At 40.5% G+C, this 25,477-nt stretch overlaps 1 protein-coding gene across 3 annotated transcripts in view; it reads right to left on the bottom strand.

Moving 5' to 3' along the window:
* The window catches only part of tsnare1 (T-SNARE Domain Containing 1), a 148,488-nt gene that overhangs the window by 13,227 nt on the left and 109,784 nt on the right, over positions 1–25,477 (bottom strand). For 2 of the 3 annotated variants that reach the window (XM_018756973.2, XM_018756974.2), the window contains exons 10-11: positions 23,676–23,758; positions 11,629–11,737 (exon numbers count right to left, since the gene is read on the bottom strand). In XM_018756973.2, coding sequence (XP_018612489.1) covers positions 11,642–11,737; positions 23,676–23,758 — 179 coding nt within the window. In that variant the 3' untranslated portion in view covers positions 11,629–11,641. Of the gene's footprint in view, positions 1–11,628; positions 11,738–23,675; positions 23,759–25,477 lie in introns of those variants that run through there. The other variant, XM_018756975.1, reaches the window with a different exon arrangement.

The raw sequence follows: 25,477 nt of genomic DNA, 5'->3' as shown, positions 1-25,477 counted from the left end.
TCTTTATTATCAACATGTTCTGTGCGCACAGGTGTGGGTGGTGATACTCAAATAGATATGTCAGTGTTCTCCAAATCTACCCAGTACAGTACCAACACTTTTCAAGCAATAAAAGCACGTAAATAAACTACTATGCTTTCAATTGTGGCTGTAGTAAGATTGTCCTACCGTAAATCACGCAGTGGAAGTTGGAAGGGTTGTGACAAAAGATGCTCCTCCAGCCACACTCCTCCACCTTGTTACTGACATATGTTAAGCTCAGGTTGGGGGTGAAGAGGGTTGTCATGAGGCACACCTCTAATGGTATTAATAAGGCAGCGTTGGAGTTAGCTGTCACATCTTCTCGCACGGCAGGATGCACTTACAGTCAGCTCCGGGGCCCCTCTATTCTGTTCCCCCACAGATGCTGCCAAGAGCGCTTTATAATTGCCTCAACTGATGGAAACTATTGTGGTTCTGCCTGATTACACCTGCTGGTGGTGCTGGTGTTGGTGCTGGAAGTGAGGTTTGCGGTGGCACGCTGTCCCAAAAATAAAACAGCGAGAAAGGGGCCCCCTGTCAGTTCTGAAGGTTGTTCTAATGTTAGCAAGCCAAGTTTGCTAAACAGACTAAAAAGCCACGAGGGTGTCACCCAGGTTGCCACGGAGACCACTCACTGAGGAGGAGCCCAGCAGGTGATCCAAAACCATGGCCCATGAAAGTGTGCAGGAAGTAAAATCACTGCTGGGCAAATGACAAGGGGAGAGAGAAAGGGGGAGAGAGAGAGAGAGAGAGAGAGAGAGAGCGAGAGAGAGCATACTTGCACCACTCCACAAATGTCAAGTTCAATTTATTATAAACAAAAAAGGGAGTGGGCACAAGCGTTGCCGGGACTGCATCCTGCAGAGGCCCGACTCTGTTTTAGTTCATTGCTTTAGTGCAACTAGTGAAGATGCCAGGGCAGATTGTCCCTGACATTTAGCTGTGCATACGATAAACGAACAGTGTCGAGACTGACATCAATGGATCATCATAATTAACGTTTATTTGCTAGACAGCCTTGACATTGTAACCTTTGCAGTTTTCCCCCCTCTACTGTTTCTCATGCTACTGTTTGGATTTTTATGAATAATCAAAATGGTCATTTAAATAGACATACAGTAAGTAATTAAAGGGCGTAAGCATTACATTCTTGGAAGCAACGAGCCTAATTTTACTATTATAAATTCCATCTGTATCAGCTGTAATATATTGTCCCTTTCAGGATAGTAGTTTGCCGCAGATTTGTAACTTGAAGGCTGCCAGCTCAAGTCCTGGATAGATCCATGCTATTGTACCATGGAGAATGAATTTAGTCTGAATTACTCAAAAGAAAACCTGTATTCTCATGAGTTTCCTTTAGGTGCTTCGGTGACCTCAAACAATCAAAAGGCATGTGTTTCAAGTGAACTGGTGGCTCCAAATTGCTCTTTGTGTACATGACTTTCTAATTGCCACAAGCTCCAGAATAATGGTAGTAACTGAACAATTCAACAATTCCTAACGTAATTCACAAATTGTATTCTCTGAGATGTACGTCGCTTTGGAGAAAAGCATCTGCTAAATGAATAAATGTAAATGTAATTCATCCGATAAACAGGGGCTGCATCGTCACTTATTTTTCTGACAGTTTTTTTGCAGATTGAGTTACAATGTTAAACTGCTTATAGTTACTTACCCATTTATACCATTCGGTAATTTTACTAAAGCAATGTACGACAAATACTCTTTTCTAGGGTACTACAGATGAACCAGCAGCTCCTACCACTATGATATCTGCTGTTATTGATGACAAACTCTAACGAAACCCAGAAATGAGTTGTAAACAGTGCAGAAAGGAGTTGAATGAAAGCCATCCCTAACTTTAAAACTGGATTGGTGTGATTTACTACCAACTAGTGGCTAGGTGTAGAAATGTAAGTCACTTTTTCTTTGACTTCACACAGAAATTTTACAAAATGAATATGTGCTGTTCAATCTAATTTACATTTATAGAGTGCTCTTCTCACACAGTGCTTTTAAAAATAATGAATGTTAAAAAAGCTTGTATCCGGAGACATTTACATTTGCAACACGAGGATCCCATATACATACTGTATGTGTGCACTTCAAAATACATCCACCGGCTGTTTCAAAGCACCATGCCTCCTTAATCAAGACTTGTTCAGTGTTTGTTTTCCTGCATATGTTGTTCAGTTTCAAAGGTTTTGAATGTACACATTTTTTCAGTTCTCTAGCAAATACTTAATGACTATGTTCAGTTGTGAATTAGCAGTCAATGGAAAGGATTTTAAAACACTCCAACAGTAATGTGTCTTTTCTATTTGTCTATCTATCACTGCAGTGTAATTGTACCCGGCTGAGAAAAACACAACAGCCATATAATAAATAGCAAATGAAGGACATAGGTGGTGGGGGGGTTTCAGCAGTAGCAATGAAGAACATTACCCTTTTAACTAAAGGGCTTTCCACATTTCTGGACACCTGTGACACTGCTTTTGTCTCTTGGCACCCCCTGCTACATACTTGGGCCATCAAGAGAAGAGTAGGAATGCATGTATTTAACATGTTGGTCGCATATTGTTACAACCACTAACTGCAGTTGCTGCATGAGCCAAAATCTTTCACTCCCTCTGTCCAGCTGTGTCCAGCATCCACAAATTGACACAGAGGCAACAGAGGCACCCACACGGAAAGATCTCCCACCAAATGATTAGGTAAACAAGATGTGAGCAAGGACATGGTGGCATCATTTCCACATCTAAGCGTCAGAGTGCAGTTATTATATTATTTAGTGTGCCATAAAGAACCAGACTATTGATCTGAGAAGCAACACACCTCTGTGTTATACCTGTCAATGCCAGGTTCATTAATTTGATGCACTGAGCTGGGAGGATGCTGCTTTCCTTCTTCCCCTCTCTCCTTCTGTGTCTTCCCCCATCCCCCCTTCCCAAAGTACCTTGTTTCTTATCGAGTTAGGGGCAGTGGTAAGTCATGAGAGCACTATCTGTGAAGCTTCCGAACCCAAAGGCCAAGTTAGCACTGGTGCTTCTGAAAGTGAAGGAGAGCAGTATTCCCAGGATTTCAGCTCACTGTATCATTGGCCAGGGTGTTTTAATATTTCTGTCACTGGGTTCCAGTAAAATATACAAAACATTTCAAAATTCTTCTGCTTACTTCAGTCATTCAGCAGACGTGTAAATGCAAAGCAATATACAATGATTATTAGGAACAGTTAGCTCACACCATTATCTAAGGTGGCTTACATTGCTAGGTACAGTGTACTAAACTTTCATGGACACCTCTGTACAAGGTCTGCCTGGCTCACACCTCCAAGTCTTTACATTTACGTTTATTCATTTAGCAGACGCTTTCGTCCAAAGTGACATACACCTTAGCAAAAGTACAATTTATGCACTACATTGAAAGAAGGAGGCATAGTTGCAGACATGAAAGTCTCAAGCAAACCTAGTTTGTTCCCTACCACTTGCTGCACCGAGGTTCACCGTTCAAGGAGGTGCAGAAGACACAGGATAGACAAATCCCAATACCCACACCAATTTTCTTTTTTTTTTTTTTTTTAAATTTTATTAAATATTATAAGATACACAAATGAGCAGTACAATACCAGAGTAATGGCTGGATAAAGGTTGTATCTGGAGATGCTTCTGGAGTTACAATGCGTGAACAGTTACACCCACAGATGAGCTGGAGAGATCTTGGGCGAAGTGGATCTGGAAAAGGTGGGTTTTCAGACCCCTCTTGAAAACAGACAGAGTTTCCGCAGTTCTGAGTGACAGGGGAAGGTCATTCCACCACAGCGGACTCAGAACCGAGAACCTCAGAGTTTTGCCTTTCATGCGCGGGACCACCAAGCGAGCAGAAGTAGATGAGCGAAGGGGCCTGGCTGGGGTGTACCGGTTGATCAAGTCCTGTAAATAGCTGGGAGCAGTTCTATTGATGCATTTGTATACAGAAACCAGGGTTTTGAATTTGGTTTGGGCAGCTATAGGAAGCCAGTGCAGAGAGATGAGTAGAGGAGATACATGGGAGTGCTTTGGCAAATCAAATGCAACTCGTGCAGCAGCATTCTGTAGAAGCTGCAGAGGTTTGATGGCATTAGCAGGAAGGCCACACAAAAGAAAATGGCAGTAATTCGGACGAGAAGTCACCAAGGCCTGGACAAGTAGTTGGGCGGAGTCAGTAGTGAGGTAGGGACGGATCTTACAAATATTATGCAGAATGTATTTTCAGGACCGGGTTGTGGCTTTGATATGTTGAGAGAACGACAGACTTGCATCAATCGTTACTCCCAGACTCTTAGCAAAGGAGCTAGGCAAAATGAGTGAGTTGTCCAGTTTGATCGAGAGGTCGTGACAGGAGGACAGGCCAGCTGGAAGGTAAAGAATCTTGGTTTTGGAGAGGTTGAGTTGGAGGTGGTGATCATACATCCATGAAGAGATGTCTGACAGGCAGGCAGGCAGCAATGCGTGCAGAGATGTCTGACGCACCAGGTGAAAAGGAGGGAAAGAGCTGGGTATCATCAGCATAGCAGTGGTATTTGAATCCATGGGAGGCTATGACCGGACCAAGGGAGGAAGTGTAGATGGAGAAAAGAAGAGGACCCAATACCGAGCCCTGCGCAACACCGGTTGAGGGAGGCAGAAGAGAAGAATGAGAGCTCCGCCAGACCACTTGGTAGGATCTGTCAGAGAGGTAGGACTCAAACCATCTTAGTGCCGCACCTTTTATCACCAGTCTGGGTCTAGACAGCAGATGTACTATCACCACCGGCAAACCCTCAGAATAAAATGTAACAGAGGGCCAACCAGGAGCCCAGCACTTTGCTGCTAATCTTTCCCATACTACACCGACATATTTTTTTTCCAAGTTATCTAACATGAATATATAAATATATATCTACACAGCCAGGGGGGTTGAGAGTGCAACTGGCCTTGGCTCTCGGCAGATTTCTTTCTTTTTAAAGCTAACAAATTTTTTTTGTTTCCTTTCCTTTGATATCTTCTGACTCAAAATGGTATAATGTTATATGCTTACACACACACACAAACACACTTTTTCTGAACCGCTTGTCCCATATGGAGTCACGGGGAACCGGAGCCTACCCGGCAACACAGGGCGTAAGGCCGGAGGGGGAAGGGGACACACCCAAGACGGGATGCCAGTCCGTCGCAAGGCACCCCAAGCGGGACTTGAACCCCAGACCCACTGGAGAGCAGGACCCTGATCCACCCACTGCGCCACCACGCCCCCGTTATATGCTTTCACATCAGTCTGTAATTAATTTACGTACTTATTCTGACTATTTCATGAGGAGCTGTAAAGCAAGTACATGTTAACTTTTGAAGCAGTCGTTTCATATACAATATGAAAACAGGGTGAGGTAAAAAAAAAAAAAAAAAAAAACACAGATCTGAGACAAAAACAAAAAGTATGGACTTCAACTGCAAAATTTTCATAATGTGTGCCATAGCTATTTGGTTTTACTGGTGCATGCGGCACAGTAGCACCACATCGTGGCCAGTCTTTGAAGATACTGACTGTAATACATGTATATATAAATAGTAGTTCTATAGATAATTTGTATATACGTAAAAACTTGGAACTTTATATATACATACAACTTTATATATACACACATATTTATAATATATTACATTGGATATATAAAAACAAAGTGAGGGATAACTATATGTATACATATATAAATAATGGTATACTTTTCATTCATATGACATCTCTTATGGCAGAGGAACAGAAGCAGGCACCTCTTAAGCCATCCTACATGGTTGAGTTTGTTTCAGTTTTTGTTATCCCTCATTTTATTGTTTTTATATATCCGCTGTCATCCCATCAGCAGACACATCCTGGACACTGAGTTGATTGAATTCAAAATGCCATCCGAAATGTGATTTCTTCTGTATTACCAGTGCTTTAGCTTCCAGTCTTTTTACTGTAATCCAATCTGATTGGAATAATCCAATTGTCTTTGTTATTGCTATCATTTATTGTCAGCCATTTATATCATTCCATTTGTGCCATCGTACTACTTTTTACTGTGCATAAAACAGTGCAACACTTTTTACCTATCTAATGTCCCTTTTCTTCTCACAGTACATTCTTAGGGTCTTTGTTCTTGTTCTTTTCCTTTTTTGGTTACATATAGGATGGTACAACCTGTGATGTGCTACATAAGTTATCAAACAGAAGACTTTCTTTCTGGTCCAATAATGGAGCTAAAGATGGACCGAAAAGGTAGTAACAAAATGCTACATGAGCATTTAGAAAATGGTACATTTACATTTGGTTACTAATGACTACAAATTCAAAATATTTTAATTAAAAGCAACATCACTGCTGAATCTTCCAGTGAAAGGTGAGGTTCCTTGCCAAAAGAAAAGAAAGCATCATTCGATGACTCACCTGGCCAGGTATTTGTCAGCTGTGAAAATTTCTTTCTATAAAAAATTTTCAAGCTATTTCAATATTCCATACAGCAAAATCTGTTAAAACGACCTTTTTTTATTCCAAATGAAAACCTTCAGGTTCAACAAACAGCTACGATTTTACAGTGTCTGCCAACACAGAAACAAAATCCTTAAAAAAGAAAAAACAGATATAGAAGAGTAATAGCCAAGTCTTCATTAATTAAAGGATGAATATGTCTTCACTTGCCTGTAAATAATGATCTCACACTACTGCTGTTGACACAGTACCGTTGCAGTAGGTATAAGACAATAATGCAACTTAGATGAATGTGCAATCTATGAAACAAGTGTTCAGTAGAAGTGAGGAAGAAAAAATCCCTAAACAAAACAAATAGAATCTCTCCGTAAACATGGCATCTGAGGTCTTTGTTCGGGTTAAATACAGATTGGTTTACGGAGCCTCTTTCCAGCACTGGACTTGAGTCTACATCTGCTATGGAAGTGCAGCCAGTTCTGCCCCCTCCACCTGTATCCTATACAGAAATCCCATTTCATCTGCAAATATGATTTAGGAGAACTTGTTCCGCTAACCTCAGAAATCAGTAATCCTGGACCTCGGAGTGTCAGCTGTGTGAACGCAGCCCGGGAAGCACGCCAGCCAGCCACCCAGGATTCTGCTGTCATGCCACTCTTGACTTTGTGTTTGTGAATGTGCCAGCATGCCTCTGTGTGTGTGTATCTGAGTGATACACAAAGTGGGTGTTTTTTTGTGTATGAGCTTTGTCTGCCTGTTCTTTTTCACAAATCTATTTCACTTTTTTTGTGTACGCATCAGTGTGTTTATTTATTTGTGTGCATGTATGAATTTATATACCTTTTCTGGGTAGCATTTCAAGGTAAGCAGTAAGAGGGGATTCAAACCCGCAACCTCTCAAGCCAAAGGCAGCATCTCTAACCAACATGTAACCTGCTGCCTCTCAAACATTTATCTAGGAATAACCCAAAGTATGTCCATAACTCCTACAAAACTTTTCACCGCTATATCACCTTTTATTGTGCAGCGCTACAGCTGTACATCACTCTCCATCTTTACACAAGCTGGCTGCTTCTAGCAGGTTTAAACTGCATATCCTCTGCCAACAATTTTTATTTTTTTTTAAAAAAATTCTGGTGAACAGTCCCGAGGGTTACACAACTCATTAATTCAAACGTGACCGTGAGCTCGCACCCTATCAGGAATCTGAAAAAAATACTGACCATTTGTCTCTCCGCTGCTATAAAATCAAGACATCTGAGGTCTTTGCAAAACTGCATGTGCATCTTTGGAAGAGCTTGTAGGATAATCTACAAACTGTGAATACCGCAGGAGTTTTTTTTCTTTGCTTTTCGCCACTCATCGTACCACAGAGCTTGTAGTTGGTGGCAGAAGCCAAATAACCGTGTTCTAGGCACTACTCACTCTTTTACTGCTTTGACAAAGAATTATTTGTCAAAAGCCTGGCTTTCCTGCTTTTGACAGCCACCTTGAGAAGACGATATAAAGAGAGGCTCTGCTCCATCATCGGCACATGCATTTTTTTAGAGGATCGGTGCGAAATTCTTCACACAGACCAATTGAACCAGGCTGCAGTACATTCCGTGGCCAACGGACATGTTGGTGAAATTCTGCTTCCATCTCTTCCGGTCGCTTTGCTTAGACTGTGAAGAAGCTGACCTCTATACTAACAGATGTACATTATAAAACAATTTCTACAATGTTTGAGGAACATGTGAGCAAGTATTTAATTCCATCCATGACCGTTTCTCTGAAACTGCACATTACGATAAGACCTAAGCAAAGGATGACTATCAGTTGTATATTATCAAAAGGGGGCACATTATAGTCCTGTGTACCTCAGCTGTCACATCCATTTGATTCATCTGGTTTTGAATTCTTGGTGGGATAACATTTAATTACTCCGTAGGGATTGCCGGCAACGACTGGTCTTCAAAAAACAAGCCAAACGAGCCAGTGTTTGACAAAAGAGCCGAGAACAGCCTTCCTGATGGGCTTGCATCCGATCTGGATTTCGTCCACAGATGCCTCAGGAAAACAACGCTGCTGCGTAACCCTGTTACGCAAGTGCAAACAAATGTGCTACGACTGTCAAAGTAGATTTGAATAATAACTTTCACAGAGATTAGCTAACGCACTGCTCATCAGTTGTAATTGAAACCAATGAAAGAGGGAACACGTGTAAACAAGTTAATGCTGCTAACCAAGGCACAATGTGTACACGAGGGGCAAAGTGCCACTTCCCATTAACTAAGGAACGCTAATAAAAAACATGTAAGGCGTCAAGAAGAATAACTGTTAACAAGGATCAGGCTGATGACTTGATATCATGGAGGAATAGCTAGTCTTATGCTTGTGTTCCTCTAGACATGATGCTATGTGCAATTTCGAAAATGAATATAGGATTCCCCCCCCCACATATCTCACCTACAGTTAATATGTGGTACATCATATTTTTTCATGAATGGAAATAATTGAAAACATTACAAAATCATGCAGTGCTGCTTTGAAGTTAATATGAGTACATTTTACATTTTGCCTCTAATCATTTTTGTGTAAAAGCGCTCTTAAACAGCAGTAATCGGTAAACAGAACAACTGCTTGAAGACAGAGACAATCAAGAATATGTTTATTTACTCAATGTAATCGTAATACCCTAAGGCTGACATGATGTAGTTCTCACACAGCCTAAGCAAATGGCAGAAAATCCCATAAGGACCCCCTACTTGGCTTACTTTCCCCCATAACAGTTTCCCTAGGGGGGACTGCAAGTGGGAGAGCCAAGGCTGACACACGACTTCCCTCTGAGAGGTTTAAAGTGTCTTGACTCACCTTAACTACATGATGCAACTGGGGATGGAGAGTGAGAGAGACAGAGAGCGAGGGGGGATAAGGGAGCGTCGGAAGAAGGCGATGGAGTGAAGTTATCTATGGGAACTGAACGGCAACTCGCAATCGATATTGGGAACACTGAGGACTGCCAGCTGGTGCTGATCCCTCACGGAGGGGCGGAGGGTGATCGACCGGAGATAAGCTTGCTTCTCTCCCCAGTTCAAAATTGAGGGAGGCTTTGCTGCCTCTGGCTGGCTTTGTTACTGCACAACATTTTGATGGGGGGGGAAAAAAAGAAACTTAATCTCTTACAGCCTTCACTCTCATTTCATAGACATGACAGTAGAAGTAATTCCTCAAACAGCAGGAGGTATGATATTCAAGGCTTTTCTTTGCAGGGTTTTCTGAGAAGGTGGTATTTCTTAATATATTTATTTATTTACTGTGATGTCTCTGTTAGCGACATTTTTTTCGCTAAGATGTACTTTGAAAACATTAAAAGTCCTTATGTTGTAAATAGTTCCGTTAATGGAACAAGTTGCTGTGCATTCATAAAAAGAACCTTTAAAGCAACATCAGAAACAATGTTATCCACGTAGTTTAACAAGTACGAGTTCAAACAAACAAGTTGAGTATGGAATAAAACTATTTCCTGTGCACATTCTTCAGCAACAATTAGTAACCTACAATTAGTACTTAAACTGTTGAACATTGAAAACAGAGCGCTGTATTAGTATTGCTACACCAAAGCTCTTGTTCAACTTCTCTTCTGATTTAATACATTTTCCAAGACAAATTAATTTAATTATTGTAAGGGTAAAAAATACATCCATCTATCTATTATCTATAGATGAATGTCAGTCCACCACAGGGCAGTGACACACTCATCCAGTGACACTGAGGGCAAAAAAGGGTCACTAGTTGTCCATAAACACATCTTTAGACTGTGGGTGGAAACCCACATGAACGTGTGTAGAACATACAAACTCACCACAGACAGCTGGATTTGAACTCGCATTAGAATGCACAACACCAGGCCCTCTGTGGCACCAGACCAGGATGACACCAAAGATCGAAATATTCTCAATACAGTTCGGAACACTGGCATTCTCCAGTGCTACACTCAGATCCAGGTAAATAAGATTCCTAGGTGGGCCCTATTGGCTTCAAGGCCTCTAAAATGACTCCCCCTCCCTGCATTGCCACTTCCCCTCAGCTGAAAACTGGGAATTAAAAAAGTCACAGCAGTTTATACATAATATGTATCAATTTTAAAAGTGACATATTAAAAAAATGGCAGTCCTGGATAAGAGTTTAATTTCTTTCAACTTCTGGGATTTTTTATTTGCTGTCTTTGAACTCACAACCAAATTCAAAGCCCAGTAGCTGCATGGCACTAGTGCTACAAGCTGTGACATCCTGATTTGCAGATGTTAAAGGAAGGAAAAAAACATAGCAGACAACAGTAACTTGGCTGTTTTATGCCCAAATTTAAAAAAAGCATTTCAGTAAAAATGCATATGACCAGCAAACGTTCACTCGTGATGTTCCTTCATGATGAACAACAGAGGTTTTATCAAAGGTTAATTCAAAGTACAAATTAAATTTTGAGTGCATTCAGCACTATGACTTTATTTAAAAAATAAAAAAAGAAAAAACATTGTCAAAAAATAAGTCTTGATACAATATATTCTTTGAGTTTCCTCAAGAAATCCCGTTAAATAAGAAAAAATAGTCATTGTATAACAATAACTAATTTTAAAAAAATGAGCAGTACACATGACACAGACTTTCACACATGATTATACCATCATTTAATTTATAGTTACTGTAGATTCAGTGACACCAACATATTTTTATATATTCACTAGAAATTGTTCTTTTGTTTTTCCTTCTGGTCTTGTTTCAGTTTTCATATTCATCTTTAGCTAGCAACTGAACTGTTCCTGAAGAGCATCATGGGCCCACACATTTAACAAAGCCAGAACTTCTTTGCATGCCCACAGTGCTGCTTTTCTGTTGTTTTCCATTTTTAATATGACCTTTACTTTGTAGCTAGAAATCTCTGCAGTGATTTGTTCTATAGAAGCATAAAAGGTATCATCATGTTGTCAAGACCACATCTCCTGGCCCAGTCAAACCACACTAGAAAGACTTCAGAAAACGGTCTGTTTTTGCACAATACAGAGGAAACGCTCCATAAATAAGGCAGGACGACATGGTTTGACATAAGATGTTAAAGGCCAGTGGAAAAGGGGGTATGAGGGAACCCACCTGGAGAGACGGCTTATTTCCGTGCTGAGACGGCAATGATAATGATGAGAAAGGTCAGGGCCACCAGTCCTCCGATCAACAGGTAGCACTTCCTCTTCCTCAGCTGTCTCTGCAAAGAAATTAAGACGCCAAAGGTAAGACTCACCCACTGCCATCCCCTCTCTAATTTTTCACACACGTTAAATATACTCCTGGCTAAGGCACAGTCACGGATGCCAGTGTGATGCTCATCAGTCTTTATAAATAGGCCTCTGTGGGACACACCATACGACACTAAAAGGTGTAACAATGTTATCCTCATTAAATTCATTTAACTGACATCTTTGTCCTAAGAAACTTGTAACAACATGCTACTTGCAAATGTCATACTCACTTCATCCAGCAGGGTATTTTTCACTCTGTCAATGCAGGGTAAACACCCTGATCAAAAGTACAACAGCAGGAAGGGGATTCAAACCCAGGGCCATCGACTTACAAGGCAACGGCCCAATCCGTTTCACCGTTTGCTTTCAACCGAAACCGCACCCTCCACTGCCTGCCCCCGGGAGAAGAGCAGAATAAATGCCCTGTAACATCCTTCCTTTCCCTTCATTCACTCCCCTCCTGCCAAAGATTACAGCCACAGCCTGTTTTTGCCTGTTTTCATTTGCCCACACATTCTACGGAGACATGAATCAACGAAAGAAACTGTTTGACCGTCCAAAATGCATGTCTCCCCCCAGCTGCAAATGACTTCTTAACAAAACAGAAAACACTGAAGTAAGAAGTAAAATCGGTGGAAATGTTTCATAATATGGGAACGCAGACAAGCTAAAGCTACACAGCATAAGCACAAAAACCTTTAATACACATGCACACATACACATACACGCACATGCACAAAGCTTTACATATAAGCTATAAATATCCCCAGAGGCTGGGATGCGATATGATGTGTCAGAGCAGGAAGGGAACAGAATCTATGTTGTTTTGAGTCGCTTTTCTTTTTCCTTCTTTTTTTTTTTTTTTTTTCCCTCTAGCCCTTTCGCTACAAAGGCAGTAAAAGCTGCAGTATTAGACTAGCGCTAGGCCAGAGTCTTTAAACCCTGATGAGCTTGAAAGCGCGGAGAGCAATTCATCTTCTTATCTGAGACTGGAAACAGGCTTTCTATGTGGGAAGAGAGAGAGAATGAGAGAGAGAGAGCGAGAGAGAGAGAGAGAGAGAGAGAGAGAGAGAGAGAGAGAGAGAGAGAGAGAGAGAATGAGAGTGAGAGAGAGAGGAGATGAGAGAGAGAGACAGAGAATGAGAGAGAGAGAGGAGATGAGAGGGAGAGAGAATGAGAGAGAGAGCGAGAGAGTGAGAGAGGGAGAGACAGGGAAAAAAAAACTGCTGTCGAGTAATTTTCCGTTTAAACGTTCCACTCCACAACAATTTGCATAAGCAGCCCTGTGACTGTGATAAGAAGATTGGTAATTTTCAAAGACTCTGAGGGGATTGAGAATGAAAAGCCTCTCTCCGCTATCTCAGCTTGTGCAGCTGGCCACCGCAGATTTCAAGGCTTTTCTCTTACATTTTTTTTTAAACGGCGCCTTATAAACTTTCTCCCCCTCCGACTCCCTCTCTCTCTGTCTCTCTCTCCTGCTCTCCTCTGACACGGGTTTGCTTTGCTCCGTCTCATTCTGTCCTCCCTGTCATTGAGTGGGAAAAAACAGAAATAAACCAAAGAGGGGGAAAAAAACCACTGTTAAAGAAAGAGTGTTTTTCTTTTCATTTTTTTCTTTTTCTTGCTCGAGAAGGGGAAAGAAGACAAACTTGTCCAAATCACTGAAGCGGGAATACCGACACACCAGGGAGAGACCAGAACACAAGAATGGACCAAAAACATTTTGTATCCAATCCACATCGACTTAGTTGATTTGTTTATATTATACTGAACATGCATCTAATGTGACATGTCAGACAATGCATGTGGAGGAGCAGTAAAACATCTATATATCTATCTATCTATCTATCTATCTATCTATCTATCCATCCATCCACCCACACATTTTCATAGCCAAGGGATGTCCACAAGCAAAAATAACAAGGCTGGGGAAGCACACATCAAGGCCAGAAAACAAGTTAGATTATTATTTAAACAACGTCCCACAGATCTGCTGTAACATCAGCAGCTTAGCGCTGACCCTCCCTGGCAACACATCTGGATCTTTCAGGCATCAGCGCCTTGTTAGGTAAACAGGAGACTCCCAAGTCTAATTAGCTGACAGGCCATGGGTGTGGTAGAAACGGGGGCTCTGCGCTCTCTCAAGGCCAGCTGCCATTATGTTAGGTACAAGAGCTGGAGTGGGATTCAACCCATGCACCTTTAGATTGCAACCAGAGCCCTAAGCACTATGCCACCTTCTACCCCTAACAAAACTGCGGTGTTTGATCTCCTTTCAGCTACAGACATTACCCTCTCATCCTCACCTTATTTATTTGACCAATATCTCCAAGTCCTGTTTTATTATCGTCTTTACTGGATCATTTAGAGGTTTAACTTATTTCCCCTTCTCTGCACTGACTACCCAGATTAAGGGAATTGCTTTCCTTTATAATACTTTATTTGAGAGAGATACACATGAGATAACATCAAATAACATAGTGCGTACACTAACATTTACATGGCTAATGTCGTAAATATTCATCAACACTAGTGTCCACTTCCAGCTACGTCCCTTCAAAGTGACTTAAGCGTAAACGCAACGAAACCCTTCTTAAACAGAAAATGACACAGCGGACGTGAAGGAAACGTCATATCAGATGGTGTATGCATTTTTGAGTGTTAATGAATGTTCATGGCTTTGGAGAAGGCTCTGGCACTAAGTATCACAAAAGACACAGTCGTGTCCAGATACGGGTCCCATTTCATCTTAACCACAATGCATTTTTTTCCTTAATAAAGAGGCAAATGTACTAAAAAGGAAACATTTTGTGCACCAGAGCACACAGCAGGAACTAATTACTGAACAATAACTATGTGCTAATATTGTGTAAAGTATTTTAAATAAATTGCTCTGCTTTTGTAACTATTGCAGGATATTACATTATCTTGTCCTTTTTACTTTCTATTACACTGTTGCCTACTTTTTATTAGTTTGTGAGATTTTTTTTTTTTTTTTTTGCTGTTATTGTGATAACGATACTTATAATTCCTGGAAAATATTTGTCTCATGTTTCTTCTCCAATAGATTTTTTTCTAGCTCTATCATTACTTTGAAGGTCTTATAAAAGATGCTCTCATAATATAATATAAAGAACAAACACATCTATGTATAGATATTATTGATGTGATCACAGTGCTCTGTATGTTTCAGTGGAAGAAACTGGGAACTCAGTGTCCCCGACATTATAACCTTGAAAAATGACTGTAATTTTCATTTGAAGTAATTTTCTTCAACAGGACTCTCCAGGTTGACCTGGGTCAACAACGGTTCTAATGATTTTTAAATGTGATACCTCTTATGTCTTGCATACCTCAGTGTACATCAGTAATAAACTCTGTCTAACATACACTTAAAAGTTTTCACATATTAAAAAACGTGTTAATGTGTTTTGTTGCTCTTCCATTGTAAGACAAAGAGAGCCTTGACCATATCTGACCACCCTAAATGGCCAAGTGCACAGGAGTGTGAGGAAATACAGATTTATGGTGCATGTCACTGGAAATGCCTTCATTTGATGGTACTGCGGCACGACTACTATAGACATCATTATTATTCTTTCATTATCTCATCGGGCAGGAAAATTGGAAGACCATAAAATAAGTAATGTTGCTGTGCGGATGCCTGGCTCGTAATCGGCTTATACGCAATTTACATAAAATTCGGTGTCCCAGTCTTCTCTGATTATAGTGTTTAAAAGGCATTGCAAATAAACACAGAGTTCTCTCTAATGGTGCCCTCTGTGAGTGCGTTTCTTCAGCTTCACACTCTGATGCTCTGCTTACAGGGTAGAGGTGTGGCAGAGTTTGTGTGTGTTATTGTTTCTGTATGCATCTGGGTCTGCGTGAGGTGTGAGAAGGTTGGGATGGCTGTAGGAGAGGAAGGAGTCCCAGATTAAGCAGATTTAACAACTTTAACTTCCACTGTATGTAGCTGTCCAAGTATACAGTCTATGTGTGTATGCATGTATGCATCCATCCATCTGAATAATACAATAAGCCTCGATCTTCTCACCAAAAGTCCTGTTTCTTAAATATTAGCTGTCCCTAGCAGAGTGCAGCAGAAGAATCTGTTCCAGCAGTGATGACACCTTGTGTGACTAAATGAGCTGGACCCTTCTACCTGGACTCATCCTGCGGTACCGCTTGTGTGGAATGTCCGACTATTAGCAGTCACCCTTCACCAAGGGAAAGTGTTGTGTGACAATGGCTTTGCATTTGTGTTCAATCAAATCACATCACAGTTGTTCTTTTCTTTTTTGTGTGTGTTCTGCAAGCTGTGAAATTAGCTCATTTAGTCAAACTGGGATTAATTAGGTGTGGCTAAATGAAAATTATTTCACCAGCAATCACCTTGAGCACCCTGATTCCTGTGTTGTAAACAGGAAGATTTACTGCACTGTTTACTCGTTACCATGGTGACTGAAGGACTGGTTTGATGCATGTTCACAGAATTAAAGACGTCATGGAATTATAGAGTTGTAGAGTCATGGAATTCTGGAAAATAACTGCATCAGCCTCGGGGCCAGTTATATAAAAATAGTTTTAAATCTATGACTAAGTCTTACAATAATTTCAGTTGATGGGAGAGCTTCCTTATATTGGGCTAATCTATGTCTAACTCATATACTCAAATATATCCAAAATGGAAAAAATAACAACAGTTTTATCTCGTCTGAAAATCTGAAAACTGAAAATGACATGTTTTCTAGTAAGAGTCAGAAGGAGAAAAGTGAACATTACTATTTCACTGTTGGTTCAAAGTATGAAAGCCATTCGGAAGCACATTGAAATTTGGCTCAAATGTAAGGAAGCAATATTGGGCATCAGCATTATCATCACTTCATATTGTGTATTTTCTTAGAAGATACCCTTATCCAGTTTCACACTAATGTCAGCTAGGTGTCACCTGACGCAAAAAATGTTAAATAAATTTCTCTGGGGTTCAACAACACAACCCTTTCTGGTTTGTGGACCTGAAAAGCAACAAGAAGCATTTATTGCTATTCTACCTAGAATATGACTTTATGAAACAGTATGCGGTTCAAAAAAGGTTTATGGAGTAGCAATCAAGTAAATCATTGCGCTTTTGGGAGCCCACCTGACACCTGGCACATTCATAAAGTTCTGCAGCAGCCATCATATCTTCACATACACCTGTTGGTGTGAGATACGCAGACTGTCCTACTGTAAATAGGTACTGCAGTCATATCTATTATAGGTTCATTTTATCTGTTCATTATTGTCCTAATGCAGGGTTATGGTGGATGGTAGCCTATCCTCGAAGCAAAGCTGAATTTCATTATGTGAAACAGCCAGGTGAACAAAGAAGTAGCCAGGTAGGTTAAACTTCCACACTCAACCATTTATAAGTACTGGGCCAATCTACTAATGTGATCCAGCGTAAAACTGGGAAAAGCAAGCTTGCTGGAGGGCACCTGCTGGAGGATTGAACAACATCAGCACCGCTAGAGAGTACCTTCCTAGGACCCTTGGTGAAGGGCATCGGGGCCACTCTGAATCAATCTGGGCTATTTCTACCATTCAGTAGCGCTCGGTGGACTTGGAGCGGTGTGCTACTGTGCGCACTGGAAGATAAAATGCTTTTCTGGGCCTGATGGACTGAAACGGGAGACATTCACACTCTTAAGGGCCTGATTCACTCCCTCTCAAGAGAACCTTTACTTGTCAAGGAGGGGCCAAGTTTGGCCCAGTCCTGCTCTGGATGATCCTATAGTGCCCTATATGAACAGTGTAGGATTACCATTCCATTGCAATGCATCTGGAGAGTTGACCACTTTCAACCCTTTTCAGTCCCCCACCTCAGTTATCATTCCTCCAACCCACACATCTCTATTCTCCATTCCTCATTGAGTGTGTTTAGGTGATGCCACCTTCTTTTTCTTTCACTCTGGTTTTATTTTTCTCTCTCTGCCATTCACACCACTGAAAGCACTGCCCTCAATCACTTATCCCTTCCTCTCAAATTCTAGGTCAAGTTCAATTTCAAGCTATAAAGGCCACATTTACATGACTGTTCAGTGTCTAGTGGGGACATGATGACAGAGTGGTGCCTCACAGCTCCTGAGCTTGTGTTCAGTCCAGGGTGTATGGAGTTTGCATGTTTTTCCTGTGCTTACTCATTTACAACCCATAGCTGGTTCCCTAATTCCTCGATGGCAACATGGATAGTGGGAGGGCTCAGGAGATAGGAGTCTCTTACATACCTTAAATCCTCTCCACAGGCCCTTAAATTGAGGCTACTTAGCCCTCTCTGGTCTCCCAGTGAACTGGCAGTTTTAGAGAAGCATTTCCTTGTCAGCAACTTTTCATTGCAATCACATCTCCGAGTGCGGCAAACCTCAATTGATGGAACCCAGCGAATCACGGTTATTAAGGACCGGTTCTCTTCATCTGCATCGACTTCTTCTATCGGCAAAGGAAATAACAGAACTATAAAAGAGTCTTTAGGGTTCATGTGTTCTGTTGGACATATAGGATTATTGAACTCTGGGGGGGATCAACGGCAATCAATGAATGACTATTTGAAGTAGCCTGGAAAATTCACAGGATTGTGCCACTATCAGGAACAGAAGGAGAACTGGTACATTTGACATCTAATTTTGTAACCAAATGCTGCATATTCTGAACAGAGCCTGGGACGAACCTACGTAGGTATTATTTGGTTTGCAACGCGGCCAAGAAAACAGTCGGCGTGCTTGTCAATAAAAATGATTCACGCACCCTTGAATGAAGGAAGCCACTATCTCTAAGCTAATGGACAGCGAATTCAATTTCATTTTAGCATGCAACCGACTGACATGGTGGGCCACAAAGGAAAATTATGCTCCTTTTTTTATAGTTTTAATTGACCGTCAGTGTTGTGTTCAACAGCGTGTGTGGTAATTAGAGAGGTGTTAAACCAGAGTGTGGAACAGTATGGTGCTTGAGTTTCTCTCTCTCTCTCCCCTTCCATCCCTCCCAACTCAGATGAGACAGCCGGACAACCGGGGAACTAAACGCCTGCGTATGGGTTTGGTCACGGCTGAGCTCTCCTTGGGATAATAAAATGACAATTAATCCAGAAAGCTGTTGCGACCATCAGTTTGCTGGCCAGAGGCACGTATGGCAGCGTAGAGGTGAGACCTTGGCCATAGCTATGCCATGGCTGAAGGCCCACTTGCCGCACCCTTGCGCCATGTGTCCCTCCAAAGAGCCCCTCTAATAGAGTTGGCATTTCCCCTGACATTCATGGTCTTTGGCATTTTACAGGTGGCTGCTTGGCTTCTCAACTGTCATTTTGTTTAGATGTAGTACACCAACTAACACATTGTTCTGGATGAGTCTTCAATCTTTCATTCCCTTTTTTTCCCATTGCAAAGTCATCACTAAATGCACTGTCAGTGACCTTCACTACCCTAAATTTACTGTACATTTGCATTTATTCACTTAACAGGCTTTTGTCTCTACAATAATCAGTTTATTCTTTACTTTTCCATTCCACCTGGGCTGTTTGGGTTCTACAATTTAAACATCTGTATTTATTAATTTAGCTGTTGCTTTTTCAAAAGTAACCTACAATTATTTACCAATTTGTAAAACAGTTTTACTAGAGGAGTTTAAGGGTAAGTGCCTTGATTAAGAGTACTAGAGTGAGAGGTGGGACTTGAGACTTCAACTTTTGGGTAAATAATTGTAGGTTGTTTCGGAAAAAAGCATCAGCTCAATTAAAAGGGGTCGATGTAGATTTTGACCACTTAGCTATCTGCTGTAAGTAATCAATGGGTAGAGGTTATGTTACTATAAAAGTGCTGCTAGAATTATGCAAATTAGATGAGACTTTACAATATAAACTGTGCTGAAATTGTTGACTACTTAATAAAATATGAATACATTTGTATGCTGATCCAGCATGACAATTTGTGAAATCAATATACTGGATAATACAGTAATTAACTGTGTGTGAAGTAATTAATGCATGTTTGAATTTAATATTATATTAAATAATAACATACAGTACTATTCAGAACATTTTATTACAGTTCACATCTGGCTTGGCATTTTTTATTTCGTATTGGAACATTCACCATTGCAACAACACAACTTTTGTCTTTTACTTTCCATTTTATGACATTTATGTAAAACACTAACTATGCTAAGGAGCCAAAAAAAAAAAAAAAAAACAATCAATAAGTAAAAAACAAAACAATACAGCAACAATAAATGTGAGAAGGAGGACATGACAGACAGGGCAGTTAGGTCTAAACCTACAGTGTTTATGTGTCATATTTTTTTCTGGCTTGAACCAAGAGCTTACAAATGTTTCTTGGGTGAATTAATGGTTAGACATTTTTGGGCAGAAAATATACTGTTATATAGTTAAGCAAGTAAGGAAACTGTGTACAATTTGGTGTACCTTAAAGTATCAATTTATGTAGGTAAGAGCTGCCTGGATTTGATCAGTGTCTGTCCAGGCTTACCTTGATTAGCGTAGTACAATGTAAGGTAAACATACTACATTCTTCATGCGTTGATTCAATATTACTGGCAGTTTGCCCAGTGCAGGGTTGTGGTGGTCCAAAACCTATCCCAGATGCACAGAGTGTGATGCACGACAGACCCTGAATGGCTGCCCGCCCATAGGAAATGCTAATGGTGAAGAAGTCGGTGTCAGCTCTTCAAATAAGAAGTCCATTTAAATAGCACATAACAGTAAAACTGGAGCTCGTTCTATCAGTGAATGCTGCGTCAGAAATGAGGTTGTGTCGCAGCAACTTAATAATTACCAGCATAACAAAAGCTAAGCAGAGGGAGCAAAAGAAGAGAAAAACAACAAAAACTAGAGTAAGACTCCCTTTAGGGCTCCCAGCGTGACTAATAATTCCCTTGGGTAAAATCAGTGAAGTCAAAGCAACTGCATATAACTTAAATAAACAGATAGGCACCTTTGAACCTTATCAGGACACTTGGGTAATCTAGGTATTCCTGTGCCTTAGGATATGAAAACAGAATGAACAGTGAGATAGCATGGTGGAAGAAATAAAAAAGGGAAGGGAAAGAAATAGATGATGGGAATTAGATAAAACTGCCAAATCTTTACTGAGCGAGAGGAGAGGAGACAACAGAAACACTCAAAAAACCAATGCACGCATGATCACGGTGAAACGGCATGGAGTTACAGTAGTTGGCTTTCAGTGTGTAAATACGTAAGTGTTCTAGACAGTATGGTTTGTGTGCGTGCATATTCCAATGAGTATTAAAGAAATTTTAATAGAGACTGTATCTTGCATTTCAGTTTTGCAGAACTGAGGCTTTTGAACAGCAAGACATAGAGTTTCATGTATAGGTGCACATTTAAACTGAATATCCTTAGATGCTGAATTGCAACTGTTTTATTGATTTTGATGGACATTTTCAGGAAGCTGCATCTCTAATAGATGTATGTATTTTTTCCAACATTTACTAAATCATTTCTCAGCTTAACCAACTATAAAAATTATACTCGTGAGTGAGTCTGACTGTCCATCAGTCTCTTAATAGTCATGTCCCTCCCACCAGATGTCCACATTTAAAACTTTTAACAAACGTCTCTGTCAATGTATTATTTACAATTATTAAATAGAAACACGCCTGAGTGCAACAGATACATTTTGTTTGACTCTGTATGAAAACAGACATTACCTCTCCTGAGGCGTACTGAGCCTCAAAACAGTACGTGTGCCAAAGATGCCAACGCTTTTGTAAAGAAAAATATAATTAAAACGATGCGCACACTTTGTCTTTCTTTATTATTTTTTTTTCATGCGGTTTACAGACACCCCTCTACTTAAGTAAATTCGACTTACATAAATCCGGATTTCCGTAAAAAATTTCCGGCATACAAATTATTTACGGACAGTGCTTACGCTAAACATCTGAAATACGTTAAGCGCAACTCGGCGTAGCCAGACAAGGCAGGAAGCGGCATCTTCCCAGTTCTCGCAGGTTTTGAGCAGTGAACGGATCTCCTCTTGTCAGCGTAGTGCTTTTTACTCATGTTTTTTACCCGTTTCATCATTCACAACGCCTGGTGGTAAATGCGCACTTGAAGGAAAACGAAAGCCACCTTGCAAGCGTACAGCAATTGATTTGGAGATCAAATTGAAAATAATAAGTATGAAGGTGGACAAAGATTATGGTCTATTGCATGGGAACAAGGTTCAGCCGTATCAACTGTCAATACGATAGTGAAGGATGCTGCATGTATAAAGGACCACATGATGATGGCACGCAATCATGTTGCATGGTGGGGAGAGGAAGGAGAATCTAATATAGATAACTTTTGACTTACGTAAGGGGTTGAAGAACGGTCTATATGCGTAAGTCGAGGGGTGTCTGTATTTCCTGTTTACCAGGCTTTTTTATGTTGAACTGAGATGTTATTAGAGTTCCCTTTGCTGAGACATGACTGTCTGGGATTGGTGATTGAATCTTTCCTAATAGGATGAAAGCAAAACAATTTATACGCTGCCTCAGGGCACTGTATCATCTCATATTGCCTGGGGCCACAGCTGCTGAAAGCGCTACTGCAGTCAGGAATGGTTTTCTCCTGTGTCGCTATACGGAATCTGATGTAAAGCTGGAAATACCTAAAGAGACTATTTTCTCTTATTAAGAGTCCTGGAAAAAATATTTGTTTCAATCTAAAGCAGAATGCACTATTCCAGGAACTCTTTCCATTCCATTTTAATCTGCATGTGTGGTTTACCAAAACCTACAATCTGATTATATCACTGAAAGTGCACATTTTCATTTTGATTTTGTAATAAAATTTCAACGACTTAATTTTATTTAACACAATATTAACAGACGTCAGTTTAAGTAGCTGATTTAAGTAACTGATTGTGGTTGTAATTGCTTGCGGTTATATAAGCGCTGTATCTATTTATATTTATAAATGCACTGATGTCGTTTATATTGAAGCCAGCAGTCTGTGTCTTCCCCTCCTCTGCTCCTCACAGATATCAGATAAGTATCTCTGGCCTTTGTTAACAGCAACACGCAGGAACACATGCCGGCAGCATAGCCACTAATACAATAGCCAGCTAAATACTTAGTTAGGTAATCCCATTACTCTTTCAGTATAAATAATAATACAACATGGCCCTTCAGCAAACTGATAAAATTATTATTAATTTTTTGCGTAAACCATAATATTGCTTTTATTGGTTTTCAAACTTACTGTATTGAAACAGCATGAGAAAAGTTTCCGATGTGTTTAAAAAAATCAGTTTTCTATTATTATTCTAAAGTACAATGAGTAACATTTCTGAGTCCTTTTTTAAACTGTAATGACGTAATATGTGCAACGATGATGTAATGTGTAACAGGATGCTTTTAATATATCCAGCACTTCCATCCCAGGCTTCTCAGGTGTTCTCCATTAACTGTGACATCCTGTTTGTATACTGGGAAGAATGGAGGTCTTTGACAGTGAGGTGCAAACCATAGCTAGATTGTTTCCTCCCTTGAAGAACGCATGGACAATACTGACTCAGAATGATAAAGTACGTGATGGACCTGGGAACTAGTGGAATATGGAGCACTGGGCATGCTCATGATGTATATTTTCATTTATTTGAGGCAGGGTCTCAATCACTTACTCAAACGCTACTCCGTTTAATTAAACCATCTTTTTTCAGTCATTCTATTTATTCCCGCCACCCCATTCAAGCATTTCTCCTTGTTTAAATGGCAGTCATTATTTCTTCGGTAATGTTTGATAGCACTTAATAGAAGTTATTAAAACTGACATGACATATTAAAACCACAATGTCAGCCTATATTACATAGGTTCCCAGATGATAATATGCAATACGACTGTACCTGGTGATGGCTGGCTTTGGCGAGTTCCTGATTAGCAGACTCCACATTGGAGTTGGCTGTCTGAATGTACTCCTCGATGCTTTCTGTGGAAAGGTGAGAAAATCGCCTGATGTTACTATTGACCAAAATTACTCCCATTGCCATAATCGTCTAAAAATTATGGTCATTACCGTTATCTTCAGCAGCACCATAATCCATGGGATAAACATCACATTTATCATTGTCTATATCGCCATCATCATTATCGTTATCATCATCACTACCAATGCCTTCAGTACGATACCGAGTGTCGGGTTGACCAGATGGATTAGCAAATAAAGCAACGTAAACAACTGGCCTCCAAATCATCGTGCATAACAACAAAATCTTTGCGGTCACGCTTAACTAGTCTAGAGTGATAACATACAAAAGAACAACAACGAAAAACCCTTCACTCCCCTTCATTTACTTTTTGACAGCATATTTTCCTTGGTCTTAGCAAAACTAGCTTGGACTGACACTGGGGCAGCAGACAGTATTGAGGTAAAAGACATGAATTTTGAAATACCATGGACTCATAAAAAGGTTCCCACATGGGATGTAACCAACTTAGCCGAGTGGCCCAGGCTTCTGAGATAGGGTCCAGACCACCACAACCCTGCATCAGGACAAGCAGTTATCAATTATGAATTAGAAATACCGTGAAGTCTCTCATTCAAGCACCACCTTGTGCTACAGAACATTTACATTTATTCATTTAGCAGATGCTTTTCTCCAAAGCAACATACTATGACTATTTTGAAATATTTAGCTGACACCTTCATCCAAAGTAGCTTACACTATAGTAAACTTCCTGCAGTCATTCACACATTCATACAGCAGGGAAATGCAACACACACACACACACACACACACACACACACTAATGGGATCACCAATGTCTTTGGACTGTGAGAGGAAACCGGACCAGGAACTCTCACAAATATGGAAACATACAAATTCGACACAAAATGAGTAGTTACCAAAACCACATCCAACACCACATGGTCCTAATTTCAGAGTAGTTTAAAAAAGTGGGTGTACAAGTGGATGGAATGCTGTATGTTGCATGTATGAAGCATCAGCCAACAGCAGGATCAGCAGGTTCCTATACGCATACAAATACATACATTTATTGAGATGTTCTACTGTTCTTTTTGTGAGGGATGTTGTTTTCTGGTAAAGTCACATGCATGTTTACTGAGGTCTTCAGCACCTGTTCGAAAAGCAAGTAGAAATAGCCAAATAAGGCGAAAAACAATACAGGAATGAAAAGGATGAGTTCACCTAATTTTAAGATTTTAAAATGTTCTTCTCATAACATTGTTCCCCAACACTGGAAGTTTCCACACATAGCCCAGTGCAAACTGGAGGGGCACAGGTAGCGGGACTCTGTGGGAAAGTTGAACGTGCACGGCTCACACTCGGTAATTACACATGCAGGGCTGGCGCACTCAATATTCCACTCCACTTACGGCCACAGAGATTGCGCTGGCCTTCCTGCTTCTGAACGCTTGGAAGAGACAACCAATTTGAGCCCAGGAGTAATCCTGAGTTGGGCGTCTTGTTTGGATACACATGTAATTATTGTGCCGCTTGCAAACCGTGGTACTCACGCAAACTCAATTCCCTTTCCAATTAAAAGGGACTTGATGGGATGCCACATCATGCTGATAGATGCCAGCTCAGCATTGGCCGGAAAGCAGAAAGGACATCTTGAAACACTGATTAATTTCACCACAGGTTAAAATAGGAAGTCCTTAAAAGCCAGAACCAAATGCTTA

Source organism: Scleropages formosus, chromosome 8 (genome assembly GCF_900964775.1).
Source record: "Scleropages formosus chromosome 8, fSclFor1.1, whole genome shotgun sequence".
Lineage (NCBI taxonomy): Eukaryota > Metazoa > Chordata > Actinopteri > Osteoglossiformes > Osteoglossidae > Scleropages > Scleropages formosus.
This window is presented reverse-complemented; position numbering and strand designations above follow the sequence as displayed.